Source organism: Bufo gargarizans, chromosome 3 (genome assembly GCF_014858855.1).
Source record: "Bufo gargarizans isolate SCDJY-AF-19 chromosome 3, ASM1485885v1, whole genome shotgun sequence".
NCBI lineage: Eukaryota > Metazoa > Chordata > Amphibia > Anura > Bufonidae > Bufo > Bufo gargarizans.
In genome coordinates this window covers 305,569,677-305,584,808 of record NC_058082.1, presented here as the reverse complement: position 1 = coordinate 305,584,808, position 15,132 = coordinate 305,569,677, and the positions used below count along the sequence as shown (strand labels likewise).

Sequence of the window (15,132 nt, the reverse complement as noted above, 5' to 3'; positions counted from 1 at the left end):
AGGTGAATTTACACTGCTCGATAATCGGGCATATTTTCGGGAACTAACGTTCCTGCAAAAGCTTGTTGCAATGGGTCCGCAAAAAATGCAGACACCACACGGTGTGCTATCCGCATCCGTATGTTCGTTCCGTAGCCCCGCAAAAAATATAGAACATGTCCTATTCCTGTCCGTTTTTCGGACAAGGATAGGCATTGTTACAATGGATCTGCAAAAAAAGGATGCGACACGGATGTCACTCAGACGTCATCTGTATTCTTTGCGGATTCGCATTTTGCAGACCGCAAAATACATACGGTCGTGTGAATGTAGGCTAAACAGCAATCTGCTGCCCAGAAACAATGATTCTGTATGGGGACGAGGGATCGCAATAGCAATGCCTCGTCCTCATACCGTGAAGGAGATCACTGTAAGCACCTGACCGGACATCTCAGTTTTAGGTCTCTAGCACACGACCGTGTGGCTTTTTCAGTATTTTGCGGTCCGCAAAAAACGGATCAACAAAAAATACAGATGACGTCCATGTGCATTCCGGAACGGGACTGCTGGCCCCTGATAGAACATGTCCTATTATTAAGCATAGTACTATTCTATCTTTGAACGGAACGTAAAAACGTACCTTCTGTTTTTTTTTTGAGGATCTATTGAAATGAATGGTTCTGTATATGGTAAGTAAAAAAAAAAGGAACGTAAAATGAAAAAAAAAAAAAAGTTTGTGTGCAAGAGGCCTTAGTAAATCCTTCAATTTCCCATAAAGTAACATCTTTTGTCCAACTCTGCATTGTTCTGTTCCTGCAGAATAAGGCTACATTCAAACGTCAGTATTTTTCTATATCCCGAATTTCGGTCCGTTGTTTGCGGATCCGTTGTTCCTGAAAATGTTTCCGTATGTCATCCGTTTTTTGTGGATCCGCAAAAAAACGGAAACATGTATACATTTCAATAAGCAAATAAAGTTGTTTGGATTTCTTTGAAAAAAAATTTAAAAAAAAAAAAGTTTCTGTTTGCAGGATTTAATTTCCAGGAACGGAATCCGCATAAAACGGATGACATACGTAATGGCATACGAATGTCTTCCGTTTTTTGTGGATCTATTGACTTTGTATTGTACCAGGATCCGATTTTTGCGGAAAAGAATAGGACATGTTTTATCTTTTTTCGGACATGCGGAACGGAACAACGGAAACGGACAGCACACTTTGTGCTGTCCGATTTTTTTCAGGACCCATTGAAAATGAATGGGTCCAGATCTGGTCCAGATCTGTTCCGCAAAAAACGGAACAGATCAGGAAAGAAAAAACTGACGTGTGAATGGACCCTAAATCTACAGCTGGGCATTGCCATTCCCCTTCAGTCTGGCATGGTCAGCACTGACTGGATACAACGTGCAGGGACATGCCTCCAACTGGTAATACCCGGGTGTCCATTCACAGAGCAATAACACAGTAACAGCATATGGTTCTAAGAAAAGATGCTGTAAAACGGTTACTTTCATGAACAATTGTTATTTGATATAGAATACTAAAACAGACAGGAGTGGTGGTCTTTAACCACTTCAACCCCCCTAGCTGAAACCCCCTTAATGACCAGGCCACTTTTTACACTTCTGCACTACACTACTTTCACCGTTTATTGCTCGGTCATGCAACTTACCACCCAAATGAATTTTACCTCCTTTTCTTCTCACTAATGGAGCTTTCATTTGGTGGTATTTCATTGCTGCTGACATTTTTACATACGGACGTCTGAATGGAGCCTTACAGGGGGGTGATCAATGACAGGGGGTGATCAATGACAGGGGGGTGATCAGGGATTCTATATGGGGTGATCACCCCCCTGTAAGGTTCCATTCAGACATCCGTATGTGTTTTGCGGATCCGATCCATGTATCCGTGGATCCGTAAAAATCATACGGACGTCTGAATGGAGCCTTACAGGGGGGTGATCAATGACAGGGGGGTGATCAGGGAGTCTGTATGGGGTGATCAGTGGTTCATAAAGGGTTAATAAGTGACAGGGGGGGGGGGGTGTAGTGTAGTGTAGTGGTGTTTGGTGCTACTTTACTGAGCTGCCTGTGTCCTCTGGTGGTCGATCCAAGCAAAAGGGACCACCAGAGGACCAGGTAGCAGGTATATTATACGCTGTTATCAAAACAGCGTCTAATATACCTGTTAGGGGTTAAAAAAATCGCATCTCCAGCCTGCCAGCGAGCGATCGCGGCTGGCAGGCTGGAGATCCACTCGCTTACCTTCCGTTCCTGTGAACGCGCGCGCCTGTGTGCGCGTGTTCACAGGAAATCTCGGCTATCACGGGAGGACGCGTATATGCGTCCACCCAGAAGAGCAGGGCCGCCGCCAGGACGCAATCCTGCGTACGGTGGTCCTGTAGCGATTAAAGGGCATCCGTCAGCAGATTTGTACCTATAACACTGGCTGACCTGTTACATGTGCACTTGGCAGCTGAAGGCATCTGTGTTGGTCCCATGTTCACAGGGCCAGGCAGTGTAAATGTCATTATCCCTGTCCCGGTCAATCAAAGTGGAGAAGGCGTGGCAGTTGCAGAGACAGCAGAGCCTCTAGGTGTAACAGTAACGCCCCCATTGCTCCTAGAAACTCATTTGCAGACATTAATACTTAATTTTTCTCAGCAATGCGGGCACATATGAACATAGGACCAACACAGATGCCTTCAGCTGCCAAGTGCACATTTAACAGGTCAGCCAGTGTCATAGGTACAAATCCAGATGCCCTTTAAGGGTACTTTCCCACTTGCGTTAAAGTTTTCCGGGTTTGAGTTCCATCCTAGTGGCTCAATACCGGAAAAAAACTGATCAGTTTAACCTAATGCATTCTGAATGGAGAGCAATCCGTTCGGTATGCATCAGGATATCTTCCGTTCAGTCACTTTTACAGTATTTGGCCGGAGAAAATACAGCAGCATGCCGCGGTATTTTCTCCGTCCAAAATTCCGGAACACTTGCCGGAATGCCGGATCCAGCATTATTTTCCATTGAAATGCATTATTGCCGGATCCAGCACCAAGTGTTCCGGAAAATCTGATCCAGTTTTCCGGTCTGCGCGTGCACGGATCCGCATCCAGATCAGTCTAAAAATGCTATCCGTTTGCACACGGATTTCAGTATCCGGCAGGCAGTTCCAGTGATGGAACTGCCTGCAGGATCTTCACAACGCAAGTGTGAAAGTACCCCAAAACAGTACCTGATCCAAATGTGCAGTCAGAAACTGAATTACTCATATGAGAAAAAAAATGCAACCAAGCATCACCGAGCTATAATGCTTGGAAAATGTTGTAATCGTTGCAAGATCACACGTCACTTATTCCTTTAATAAGCAAACCAAGATTTTATAGAACTGTCCTCAAAGCCATTCAAAATATAAACACACCAGTCTCATATGAAGGCATTCCTCACAAACTGATAAGAACTTAAGGAGGAATTTATCGAGCCCTGCACTGCGGAATTCTGTCTGGACGGAAAGTCGGCGAGGTTATCTATGGAAATTCATTTCACTCCAGATTTACTGTTGGGACGTTAAAAAAAAAAAAAGAAAAGTCACAATACAAGTCTCAAAGTCATGTCTTTAGAGGGTGGTGCAGAAAACTGGAGTAGCATTTCTAGACAAAAGTGTTTAAAGTTGCGCCAAATTTAACAGACAGCCTGCAACCGTTGATAAATTTGGTGCAAAGTGCTACAACGCAGACTCTGCAAAATGGGCTTCAAATATTCCCCTCATGATAAGTTTTGACCTTTATAATAATTTCTGTACAGTTTAGGACAATAATAAATTGCCTGTAACTGACCACAACTTTCATTCTTAACACATATAACTGTGGTGTGATGGTGTGAAATAGATTACAACTACCGACAATAGTTTACATTTTAGCATACGTTTGTGCTTACAAATGTACATTTAGGACACAGGACCCGGCACATAGGATTTCCTTTGACCCGTTTTCTCTGAGAAGAGTTCAAAAGGTATTTCTGGGGAGCTGACGTTTTATCACCTCTATCTTTTACTCAGATTCTCAAAGTATGTTTAACCCGTACAGTACCAGCGCCATACAGGAGCTGCGCCTGCCCGATCAGCTGCAAGGGGTCCAGCAGTCACTGACAGCCGGACCCATGCTCTGTGCGCCGGCATCAGTGTTTTCACTGATGCACGTGCAATGTTTGTGGAGGGAGTTTCCATCCGGTCCCCGCGCTGATGTATTGTAATGCATTGTACAGGGGATCAGACCCCCAAATGTTGAAGTCCCAGAGTGGGACAAAAAATAAAAGTAAAAAAATAAAGTTTTACACAATAAAAAAATAAATAAATTTACATTTCTTTTCCCAAAATTACTTAAAAAAAATTTGTGTATCAAAAAGCCACATGTATCCCAAAATGGTCATCTCATCCCACCAAAAAATTAGCCCCTACCTAAGACAATTGCCCAAAAAGTAAAAAAAATAATATGGCTCTAAGAAAATGGCAACACAAAAACAAGATTTTATTCTGTTCAAAAAGGCTTTCACTGTGTAAAACTTAACAAAATAAAAAATAATAGACATACTGGGTTTCGCCGCATCCGTAACAACCTGTTCTATAAAAATATCACATGATACGCCTCCTCAGGTGAGTTTCAACTTTTTACTCCTGTTACCCCTTGTGAAAATGAAAAATTTGGGGCTAAAGCAAAATTTTATTGGAATAAATGAAACTTTTCCTTTTCACAGCCAAGTGTTTCCAAATTCCATAAAACACTTAGGGGGTCAAAGTGCTCAGTACCCCCCTTAATATATTTTTTAAGGGGTGTAGTTTCTAAAATTGAATCATTTATGGGTGGTTTCCATTACGAAAGCCCCTCAAAATCACTTTGTAACTGAATTGGTACTTAAAGGGAACCTGTCACCTGGATTTTGGGTATAGAGCTGAGGACATGGGCTGTAAGATTGCCGCTAACACATCCACAATACCCAGTGCCCATAGCTCAAAAAGTAACAACTTGAGGGCCTCTCTGGAGGATGGCACATTCCATAAAAAGGGTAGCACCCATCGAATTTTGAGATCCATGCACAATACATGGTGGAAAGCCAGGGGGATTCTAGACATAAAAGGGTATTCGGATCTTACACATATATGGCCGAACTTTATGTATAGGGAAGTGGATAAAGTGGATGGAGTTCAGGTGTGGGAGGCAAAGGGGCTTAAATACATGAGGTAGCTGTTCGACAATGATACCCTTAAGGAGTTCAGTCAATTACAGCAGGAATTTGGGTTGCTAAAGTCCCAATTTTACTTATATCTGCAGCTCAGACATGCACTGCGGGCTCAAGGACAGGAAGAGGTGGTGGGACCGGCAAAGAAAAACTCAGTAATAGACCTGGTGAAAACAAGTGGGGGCACAACGGGGGTGATATCACTAAATTATGTTTGCCTTATGGAAGCGCAGTTTAAAAAACAGGATTTCCCACTGTATGAGAAATGGAAGAAGGATGTTCCGGGTCTTACAGAGGAGCAGTGGGATGCTGTCTTAGGGGATTTTACTCAGGTGGCGGTGAGTGAAGCCCATAGAGTGTCTCAACTCCTGTTACTGCATCGGGTATATAAGACACCGGTCCTGTTGAAAAAGATGGGGTACAGAATGGACGACTGCTGCCCAAGATGCGACGTGGCAAACGCTGATCTTGTACACCTAATGTGGAATTGTCCCAGGCTGAGGAGATATTGGAGGGGAGTAGAGGAGATGATAAAGAATGTATTCGAAGTCAGTCTAGATATGACAGTTCAGTCCTGTATTCTGGGGTGTGTGGAATTATCAGAGGGGATGGCGGAGAAGAGACTAGCAATCCTTAGAGTGCTGTATCAGGCAAGAAAGGTGATAGCATTTCACTGGTTGGATAGACTATCGCCATCGGTGACTGAATTGGAGAGCAAGGTACATTTGCTGATACGCCTTGAACAATTCGTTTACCATAAAAGGAATAGTCTTAAAAAATTTGAAAAAATTTGGTCACTCTGGATTCAACATTATAATATTCGGGTGTGAGGGAGGGTGTTACTGTATGAGTGGGTTTGGAAGTGGGGGGTTAAGTAGGAAGTGGGGACCGAGTCTGGGAAGGTATGGATAAAACGCTATTCTGGGAAGTGTCTGAGATGCATATTTACAAGGAGCCAAATATGTGTAAAACTCTATGCATGGTTGGGTACATAATTGCCCAGGTGTTTCGGCACATCTACAAAGACCTATTACCCTGTTTCGGGCTTTGTCATGATTATGTCACTAAATTACACTCCGAACTGCGCTTTTCACAATAATGGAACTTTGTTATATTGCTCTTGCCTTGAAGGGGAATGTTGGGGGGGGGGGGGGGGGGGTGGGAAGGGAGGGGGGGTTTGGGTGTGATGGCACCTATTGTATTGTATTGAAAAATTGCAAATAAAAAATTATCTGATTTAAAAGAGGTTTTACACGATATTTAAAGTGACAACCAACATGGCCGTACTTCACACTGTCTCGCCAGATGCAGATTAATAATAAACACCTTAAGGATTTAGTATGTTCATTTACCTGTGATCTAGATGACTGAAATCTTGCAAGTTCAGTTCCCTTGTATCTTGTGTTAAGTATATTGTATCCACATCCTACAAAGATTAAATTAGCTTTTCATTTATAGAAGACAATTATTTTGTAAGAGAAAATTAATACTTTTCTTATTTCTTTGCAAAAAGAAAATTAACAGTGGCCATACACATTGGATGAAATTCATCCAACAATCCTTTGTGTATAAAGGCCACACTACTTTCCCATGACTACAGATGTTGGGGAAGAAGGATCTGGCACGTTGGCAACGGCTTATTCCCCTCTCCTATGAAAATAAACCTGCACACTCAGCCGAGCTTGCATGTATATTGGGAGAGTCATAGAAAGAAAAAAATATATACATATTAGCCAAACAAGCGATCCCTTACCAGTGTAATTCATATGACCAGCTGAAAAAGGGTTTGACCAGCTTTGGTAGCCTTCCTGGTTTCCCCATCCCCTACATCACTGATCTGTGGAGGAAGGCATACTTACCTGCTCTTCGGAGCTGGGTTCCGGCTCTTTCAGTCCACTGTTGTGTTCTTGGCAGCACATCACTGGGTCACATACTGCTTTGGGGGCACATCACCACTGCAGCCAGTCATTGGTTGCGGCAGAACACATGAACTCTGACCTCTCCAAAAGGAGGACAAGCTGGGGCAGGAGGGCCAAAACCACAGCAGTGAACCAAAAGAGCTGGAACCCAGTAGCAGGGGGGCAGATAAGTATGCTTCCCTCTGACAAAGTAGGGCGCGGCAGCCAAATCTAGACAACCCAGTTACACCAAGTTACTTATGATTGCACCTTACTCATTTATGGCTCAAAATAATGTTTTCAGTTGGACTTTAGTAAAAATTTTCCACAGTTCCTTAACTTTCAGTGCATCTGCATTTTACAGAAAATCTGTCAGGAAGCTGCTCTTTATCTCTGAACTCCTGACAGCTCATAAACACTTATTATATCTAAATTCTTATCACACCGAGAAGAATATGGCTTAACTAAATGTTTAGGAGCTGTCTGGAGTTCAGAGATAAAAGGGGTAAACATCGAGAGCAGCTCCTTTATGAAGTCTCTGCAAAACAAGAAGCAAGATAGTCTGCAGATACACTGAAAGTGAAGTCTGTAGAGCAAAAACTGTTGAACATTTTGAATAAAGAGCAAAGGAAAAGAAATTGCCCAAAATGAGTAAAATGCAATGATAAAAAAATGCGCCTGAAGTTGTCCATAGCTGTTAAGCCTATATATAACAGATTGCTGAAAAGATCCGTCATTACCCGCGCATACATTCTGATGCAAGATTTTCTTTCCATTCACAGTGTAAATATAAATGTATTGACCTACCCACTGTACTTCTTCTCTGTAAGGCATCGAAAGCCAGTCACAAACACACGCATACATCTGTGAAAACCCACCTAAAAAGCAAAAAAAAATATCAGATGAGTAGAGATTCAGAATTGAGCTCACTTTTATTCATATTCCAATGTGCTGAGTAACTTTAGTTGCATACCACAAGGGCCTACTTCTGACACCGTCTGGCTATCCCACAGAGCTTGCAAATTTGCCAGTCTGTCAGATGGTTCCATGGTTACTTTCTTCATAATTTTTCTGTAAAAAAAATAATAAAATAAGGAAAACGATTCTTTGGATATAATTTTGTTAAATTTTCAAACTAAACAGTATGCTGGACACATGTACCGTGCAGTCCTCAGCAATATCAGGCTACTACCTGACAGATAATAAGACACTAGGGCAGATTTACTAATAGCATCGTACTTTACAGTGCATAAGAATACGAATCCCAGTCTTACCATTAGACAAATTTACTATTCTGACGCATGGACCGCCAGAGCCAAATTCATGTGTGTAAAGACCCTCAGGGAAAAAACTACCAGATCAATAACTGACTATGGAAAAACCTCACAATGCCAGTTCATATGGGGCTGCTCCTCTTAACCTAGATGCACAGTCATATGAAAATGTAAGATGCCCCTCTGTGATATAGATGTTGGCTGTGTAGTCTAGAAAAGCAAAAACATGCAAGCGAATACCACCAATGTAGCACAGCAGCAACAAGAGCACCAAACCTACGGTAAAAAAATTCGTAAAATGTTACTATTAGGGTGGGTTCACACTAGCGTTAGGAATTCCGTTATGGCTTTCCGTTATAACGGAAAATAACGGAATCCATAAGACGGAGGACGGATCCATTCTTCTGCCCATAGACTTGTATTATGACGGAATGCAAAATGGAAGCCTTTAAAAGGCATTCTGTTTGCTTTCCGTCCTAATAGAAGTCTATGGGAATCAAAACCGATCCGTCTGGGTCCCGTTATGCAAGACGGAAAACAAAGTCCTGTCGACAGGACTTTGTTTTCAGTCTTGCATAACGGGACCCAGACGGATCCGTTGTGCTTTCCCATAGACTTCTATTAGGACGGAAAGCAAACGGAATGACTTTTAAAGGCTTCCATTTTGCATTCCTTCATAATACAAGTCTATGGGTAGAAGAACGGATCCGTCCTCTGTCTTATGGATTCCGTTATTTTCCGTTATAACCATGTTATAACGGAAAGCCATAACGGAATTTCTAACGCTAGTGTGAACCCACCCTAATAGTAAAATGTTCTGAATTTTTTACTGTAGGTTTGGTGCTCTTGTTGCTGCTGTTGCTTGCTACATTGGTGGTATTCACTTGCATGTTTTTGCTTCTCTAGACTACACAGCCAACATCTATATCACCAACCATGTTATAATGAAAAGCCATAACGGAATCCCTAACACTAGTGTAAACCCACCCTTATTAGGTTTTAGAACTGGAAATATTTGAGACACTGCAGCGAACACAAAGACATTTTTCTCAACATCATGACACCAAGACCACTGAAGAACCCTATAGCCAGACTCTTCTAAGCCTGAAATGTCTCGTTCTCGAAAGTGCTCTAAACTAGAACTTGAAACGAGTTTTCAGAATGCTGAGAAAATCAATTTGTCTGAACTGGTTAAACAAAAAGAGCCAGTTTTATACATTATATATTCAAAATAAAATTTCCACCCTCAAAATCAACTTTAGTCAGGGCAGCAAAAGTGTTTAAAGGGATTCTGTCACCAGGATTAACTTAGATATTTATATGTGCCCATTAGTCTCCATGCAGTGTTTACAATGATTCCTCTGTTTATGCTCTGTGTGCCTTATATTCTTATAAAAAGCAATCTTATTCATATGTAAATCACCTCTGTCAGGAGCCCAAGGGGTTGTCCCTCAATCGCCTGGAGTCCAGCACCGACCATCGATCTGGAGCCCAGCACCGCCTATCGATCCGGAGCCCAGCACCGCCTACTAATTAATTTATTCAGTGCACTATCCTGACGTCATGGAATCTCTGCTCCGTAGTCTCGCGCAGGCGCAGTGGACACTGTAGTCTGCGCCCATGCGGACTACTGGAACAAAAAGTATTCAGATCCAGGTACTGGTTTTCAAACTGTAGAATATTTTTCGGGGGACAACCCATTTAAGAAAAAAGGCAGTTTCCTATTGTTCCACCCCCGCAGCTTCAGGTGCCCAGCAGAACAGAAGTGTGATGTCCTGTCCGTGGTCACAGCTACCACTGCAGCTATTCACTGGCTCCAGTGGTGATGTGTCCCCATGACTACGGAGGCTCCGTGGTTAAGTCACCACTGAGGCCCATAAATGACTGCAATGGTGTATGTGACCAGAGAAGGACAACAAACTTCCAGTCCAAACTGGGGATTGATAGGAGAGGAAACAGGAGTCTCGGCACTGGAAGGAAGTGGTGGTGAAAATGCAAGAATTTTTTCTTATGCCGTAACTAAAATGTTTTTTTGGGTTGGACAACTGCAAGGCAATATTATTTGCATACAATTCCTAAAAGGCATGTAACAAAAATGCTGATGCAGTTAGTGCCTGCCTCTCAAGGGTCCTTTACACGGGCCGAGATTTGAAAAGATCATAGTTAGGCCTCTTTCACACTACAGTTTTTTGCGTTCCGTATACGGTCCGTTTTTTGCGTTCCGTATACGGTCCGTATACGGAACCATTCATTTCAATGGTTCCGCAAAAAAACGGAATGTGTTCCGTATGCATTCCGTTTCCGTATTTCCGTTTTTCCGTTCCGTTGAAAAGATAGAACATGTCCTATATTTGGCCGCAAATCACAGTCCGTGGCTCCATTCAAGTCAATGGGTCCGCAAAAAAAACGGAACACATACGGAAATGCATCCGTATGTCTTCCGTTTCCGTTCCGTTTTTTGCGGAACCATCTATTGAAAATGTTATGCCCAGCCCAATTTTTAATATGAAATTACTGTATACTGTATTTGCCATACGGAAAAACGGAACGGAACAACGAAACGGAAACGGAACCACAACGGAAGCAAAAAACGGAACAACGGATCCGTGAAAAACGGAACGCAAAACACTGAATTCAACATACTGTAGTGTGAAAGAGGCCTTAAGGAGAGTTCATAGCGATCTGGCGGTGTAAATGCACCGCCGAATTACCCGATGAACGAGCGTAACTCTCGTTCATCAGATAATTGGATCGTTAGTGAAGCACAAAAATCCTTGTTTCCCGACAGCAGATGGTACTGTGTACAGCAACACAATCTTGCTGGGAAACGAGTCTGTATGGGGAAGAGGGATGGCATTAGCGATCGCTCCTCCTCATACTCTGGAAGAGATCGCTGCATGGTCTCTTCCGCTAGCGATCAGTAGATTGTCCGGAAGGAACGCTTCCTTCCCGACAATCTGCTTGTGCATCGTCCGGTGCCTTTAGAAACACTGTAATCAAGCAATATTTTGCAAACATATTATATCTATACTGTAATGTTTCCCCTCGCACATCCCTAAATTTGTCTACCATTAATTTAAAAGACAAATAAAAAGGTAACTTTGTACAAATCCGGTGTAATATTTACAAGTCAAACAAATGGCAAAAATACATTCTGATAATTCACAATAACTTTTCCATAAGCTGGTAATATCTATGAGTGATTTCACATTCAGTGAAGCCTGCGGAGTGGCAGAAGGCTGGCCAATAGTTATAATTATTTCTACATTTTAATTTTTATTATTCACATATTTGTAACTGTCATATATGGGTGAATTATCCTCTATGTCTCATTGTTTATAGGTTAAAGCCAATCCTGCCAGATCCCAAAAATGATGCGTCATTTCTTTTTCTAATCAAACCAACCAACACAAATATAAAACAAAACAATCCAAAAGCAATGAGTACCGATAGAGAGCACTGCCCAGTCCCTCGTGTCCAGTATCAGTCCCTTGCCCACAGCAAGACACTTAAAAGGAATTCTTTCTAGCAGAAAGGTAATTCTTTTTTATGCTCAATATTCATAGAAAACATAGTAGGCATAACAGTAGGTGTAGGATTGAGATGACAGTATGACAGCTCAATTGTTTTCATGATAGTCCTAGATAAAGATGCCAACAGAAGAGCACTGCACTTAGTGTAATGTGGAGGACTCTCTCTGGTTGCAGTGACATCTGACTGAGAAAGTTAAGTGACCCTGTTTGTCGTGCTAACAGTCCAAACATGGAGGAAGTTAAAGAGCCAGGACAGGAAGTAAAATACATGGAGTGACTTCAAAAAAAATCTTCCAGAAAACCAACCACAATTTTTTTTTATTAAAAAATGACAGACTATTTATATACAGGTTAAAGGGGTTCTCTGGGAATTTATTAAATACAATTCCTGAAATTACTTTATTATAAATTTATTCCCAAATACCTTCATTAGTTGTGATGGCTTGTTTTGTCTAGAGAGCAATCAGGAGAAATAAAATGGTTGTTGGCCTATTAGTATACACACAAAACCTGTCCTGATAGAACAGCAGGACAAGTTATTTCAGAATACTGAACTAAAGAGCTGCCTCATCCTCATCTCTGCTCTGCTTGTCAGGGATTATGATTCTGAATACAGATGATAAGAAATTTTGCTGAATCTCTGTAGGAATGGAGTTCACGAGGAGACGTAGAGTGGATGTACAAGACAGACTGTGGTAACATAGCCAATTGCTGCTTATCAGCCACACCTCCATCCTCCTCTTTGTAGGAATGAAGTTCATGAGAAGACATGAAGTACAGAAATTAGCTGAAGATCTTATCAGCTGTATTCAGGATCATAATCCCTGATAAGCAGAGCAAAGAGGAGGATGAGGAAGCTCTTTAGCTCAGTGTTGTAAAGTAACTTGTCCTGCTGTGTGATTAGGACAGGTTTTGTGTGTACTAATATGATGGCGGACATTTTATTTCTCCTGATGACTAATTAAATTTATTTGGCAATATATTTATAATAAAGTAATATTTAAGTATTTTTAGTAATTTTATTTGATCAATTTCTGGAGAACCCCTTTTATATATGAGAAAAATGCTACATCAATTCATTGAGCCTTTCTGTACAACAAAACAATTTTATAAAGCCGTTCATATACTGATAACTATTAGTACATACACAGGTGCCAATCCTGGAAATATCTTTCGAAGACAGGTGCCAATATGTGCTATGACTTCATTCACATCATCAGAAGAAACCATCTTCAAGGATATGTTGCCTTTTTCAGTTTCAACGACCAACTGCAAAACACAGAAGCAGAGTACATAAAGATGTGGAATCTCGTAGGAGTACACTTCAGTAATGGATTACCTTTTCACATATCGGAGTGAACTGCAGAAGGGTAGGCTAAAGCACCAAGATGGTTTGAACTGTCTTTAGTGCAATTTATAGAATATTTCAAGAGCATTTTTAAAAACGGTCTTCACATTCCTTTCATGCCTTTAAGACCACACTACTGGCTTTTTGCCTTCTTTGAAAGTAATGGCCCTCATACACATAAAAGAAAAGTTGTCAGAACCCTTTGAGTTCAGGGGTCCAGCCAACTACTGTATCTTATGCGTATGAGGGCCTTCTGACTCTTCTCTGACAGATGATGTTGGTGAAAGAATGATTTGGCATGTTGAATTTCAAAAGGTGTTAGGCAGCGGCTTTCTCACCTCTCCCCGCTGAAAACCCATGTGGGCTCGCCTGACAGCTTTTGAAGGTCTTTGAGCACCTTCACGGGAGAAGACGTAGCTCCTTACTTCACTGATGTTACGGCACACACGGTCATTGCACACAAGGATTCAGAAGCACAGAGAAGTTTTACTTAATGCGGAAGATGGCTTCAGATTACTAAACATGCTCCCTGCAGCCACAGAAGCATTCAGATAAGAGGGAGGCCAGAGGTTTGCATTTTTGGATCCTGGGTTCGGACCAAAGACCACATCTGCAAGGAGTTTGCATGTTCTCTACATTATTAGCCCCAGTGGGGACGGTGAGCAATGATGGCCCATGTAGAGCACTGCAGAATATGTGGGCGCTACATAAATGAATGGACAAACCTTTTTGGGTAGTTCGTATACTTTGATGCATTCCTCACAGATCTGTCAGAAATAAATGCGTGGTGGCAAGTTCTCCACATCAGAACTGCACGGCACAAGCTAGGGTTAAAATAGGCAATTTTTCTAGTTAAGGCTACTTTCACACTTGCTGTAGCCTTTTCCATTATGGCCAAAAATGACAGCACGCTGCGGTTTTTGTCCGGCCGCCTCTCCGCATGTTTGCCGTGCTGCGGCCGGACCTCTGGCCCGCTCCCATTATAGTAGCAATCAGTTGTCAGAGGGAGGGGTTGGAAATAGAGAGGAGTGGGTCTTTAGTGCAATGAGAGATATAGCAAAGCCCTCGTTGCACTAAAGCCTCATTTGCATATTGCAAAAATAAAAATAAAAATTCTTTGCAGGGAAAATGCAGATCTACGAACCAAGGATAGCATTGTAATCAAGTGCGGAAAACCAATTTGACACTGTCCTTGGTTACATAGGGACATCACTGGTGACAGACTTCCTTCACGATATACCAAAGCGATGACCCCCTAGTAGTACTTTGTTGGGCTACCAGTTGCCATCGCCTATAAATTGTAATGTCCAGCATTGCGGTGACAGAATGAATATGAATAGAAAAGAAGCTGGTAATGAGCACATAGCTAGAGGTTGTTATATTGGTAAAGTGGAGCTTTTATGAGAGAAGTCGGCTTTAAGCAGGAGGTTTCCACCAGAAACAGTAAAATTCTTTAGTGTCTTCTGAAATAAATAGATGAGACAGAGAGGAAATCTTTGAAAGCACACCACAACTGGTTCATATATCACAGAGACTATCCCTGGAGACGTAATTACAGAATAATGTAAGGGATGTGCCCTGCATTAGACTGTAACGCGGGCCTGGCGGCTGTCAGGAGTGTCACTTACGTGGAATTAATTTCACCTATTCTTATTCCCTTGGACCATATTTTTCTAGAAATTCTAAATCAATGACATGAAACATTTCTGCTGTCTTTATTATATTGCATTGAGTCCTGTATAGGAAGTGGCCCTTTAAAAATACTATAATGTAAGCTACGTATTCTATAAAAGACATTCATACACACATACATACACATACCCATCCATGATTGTACAAAACGGATTTAATTTAAATTATA

The 15,132-nt window shown here is 41.8% G+C and overlaps 1 protein-coding gene across 1 annotated transcript in view; it reads right to left on the bottom strand.

Moving 5' to 3' along the window:
* LOC122932349 (F-actin-uncapping protein LRRC16A-like) overlaps positions 1–15,132 on the bottom strand; it is a 299,289-nt gene that overhangs the window by 160,709 nt on the left and 123,448 nt on the right. Inside the window, 4 exon segments of the mRNA XM_044286714.1 lie at positions 6,571–6,644; positions 7,924–7,994; positions 8,090–8,187; positions 13,071–13,192. Of these exon segments, the coding sequence (XP_044142649.1) occupies positions 6,571–6,644; positions 7,924–7,994; positions 8,090–8,187; positions 13,071–13,192 (365 nt within the window).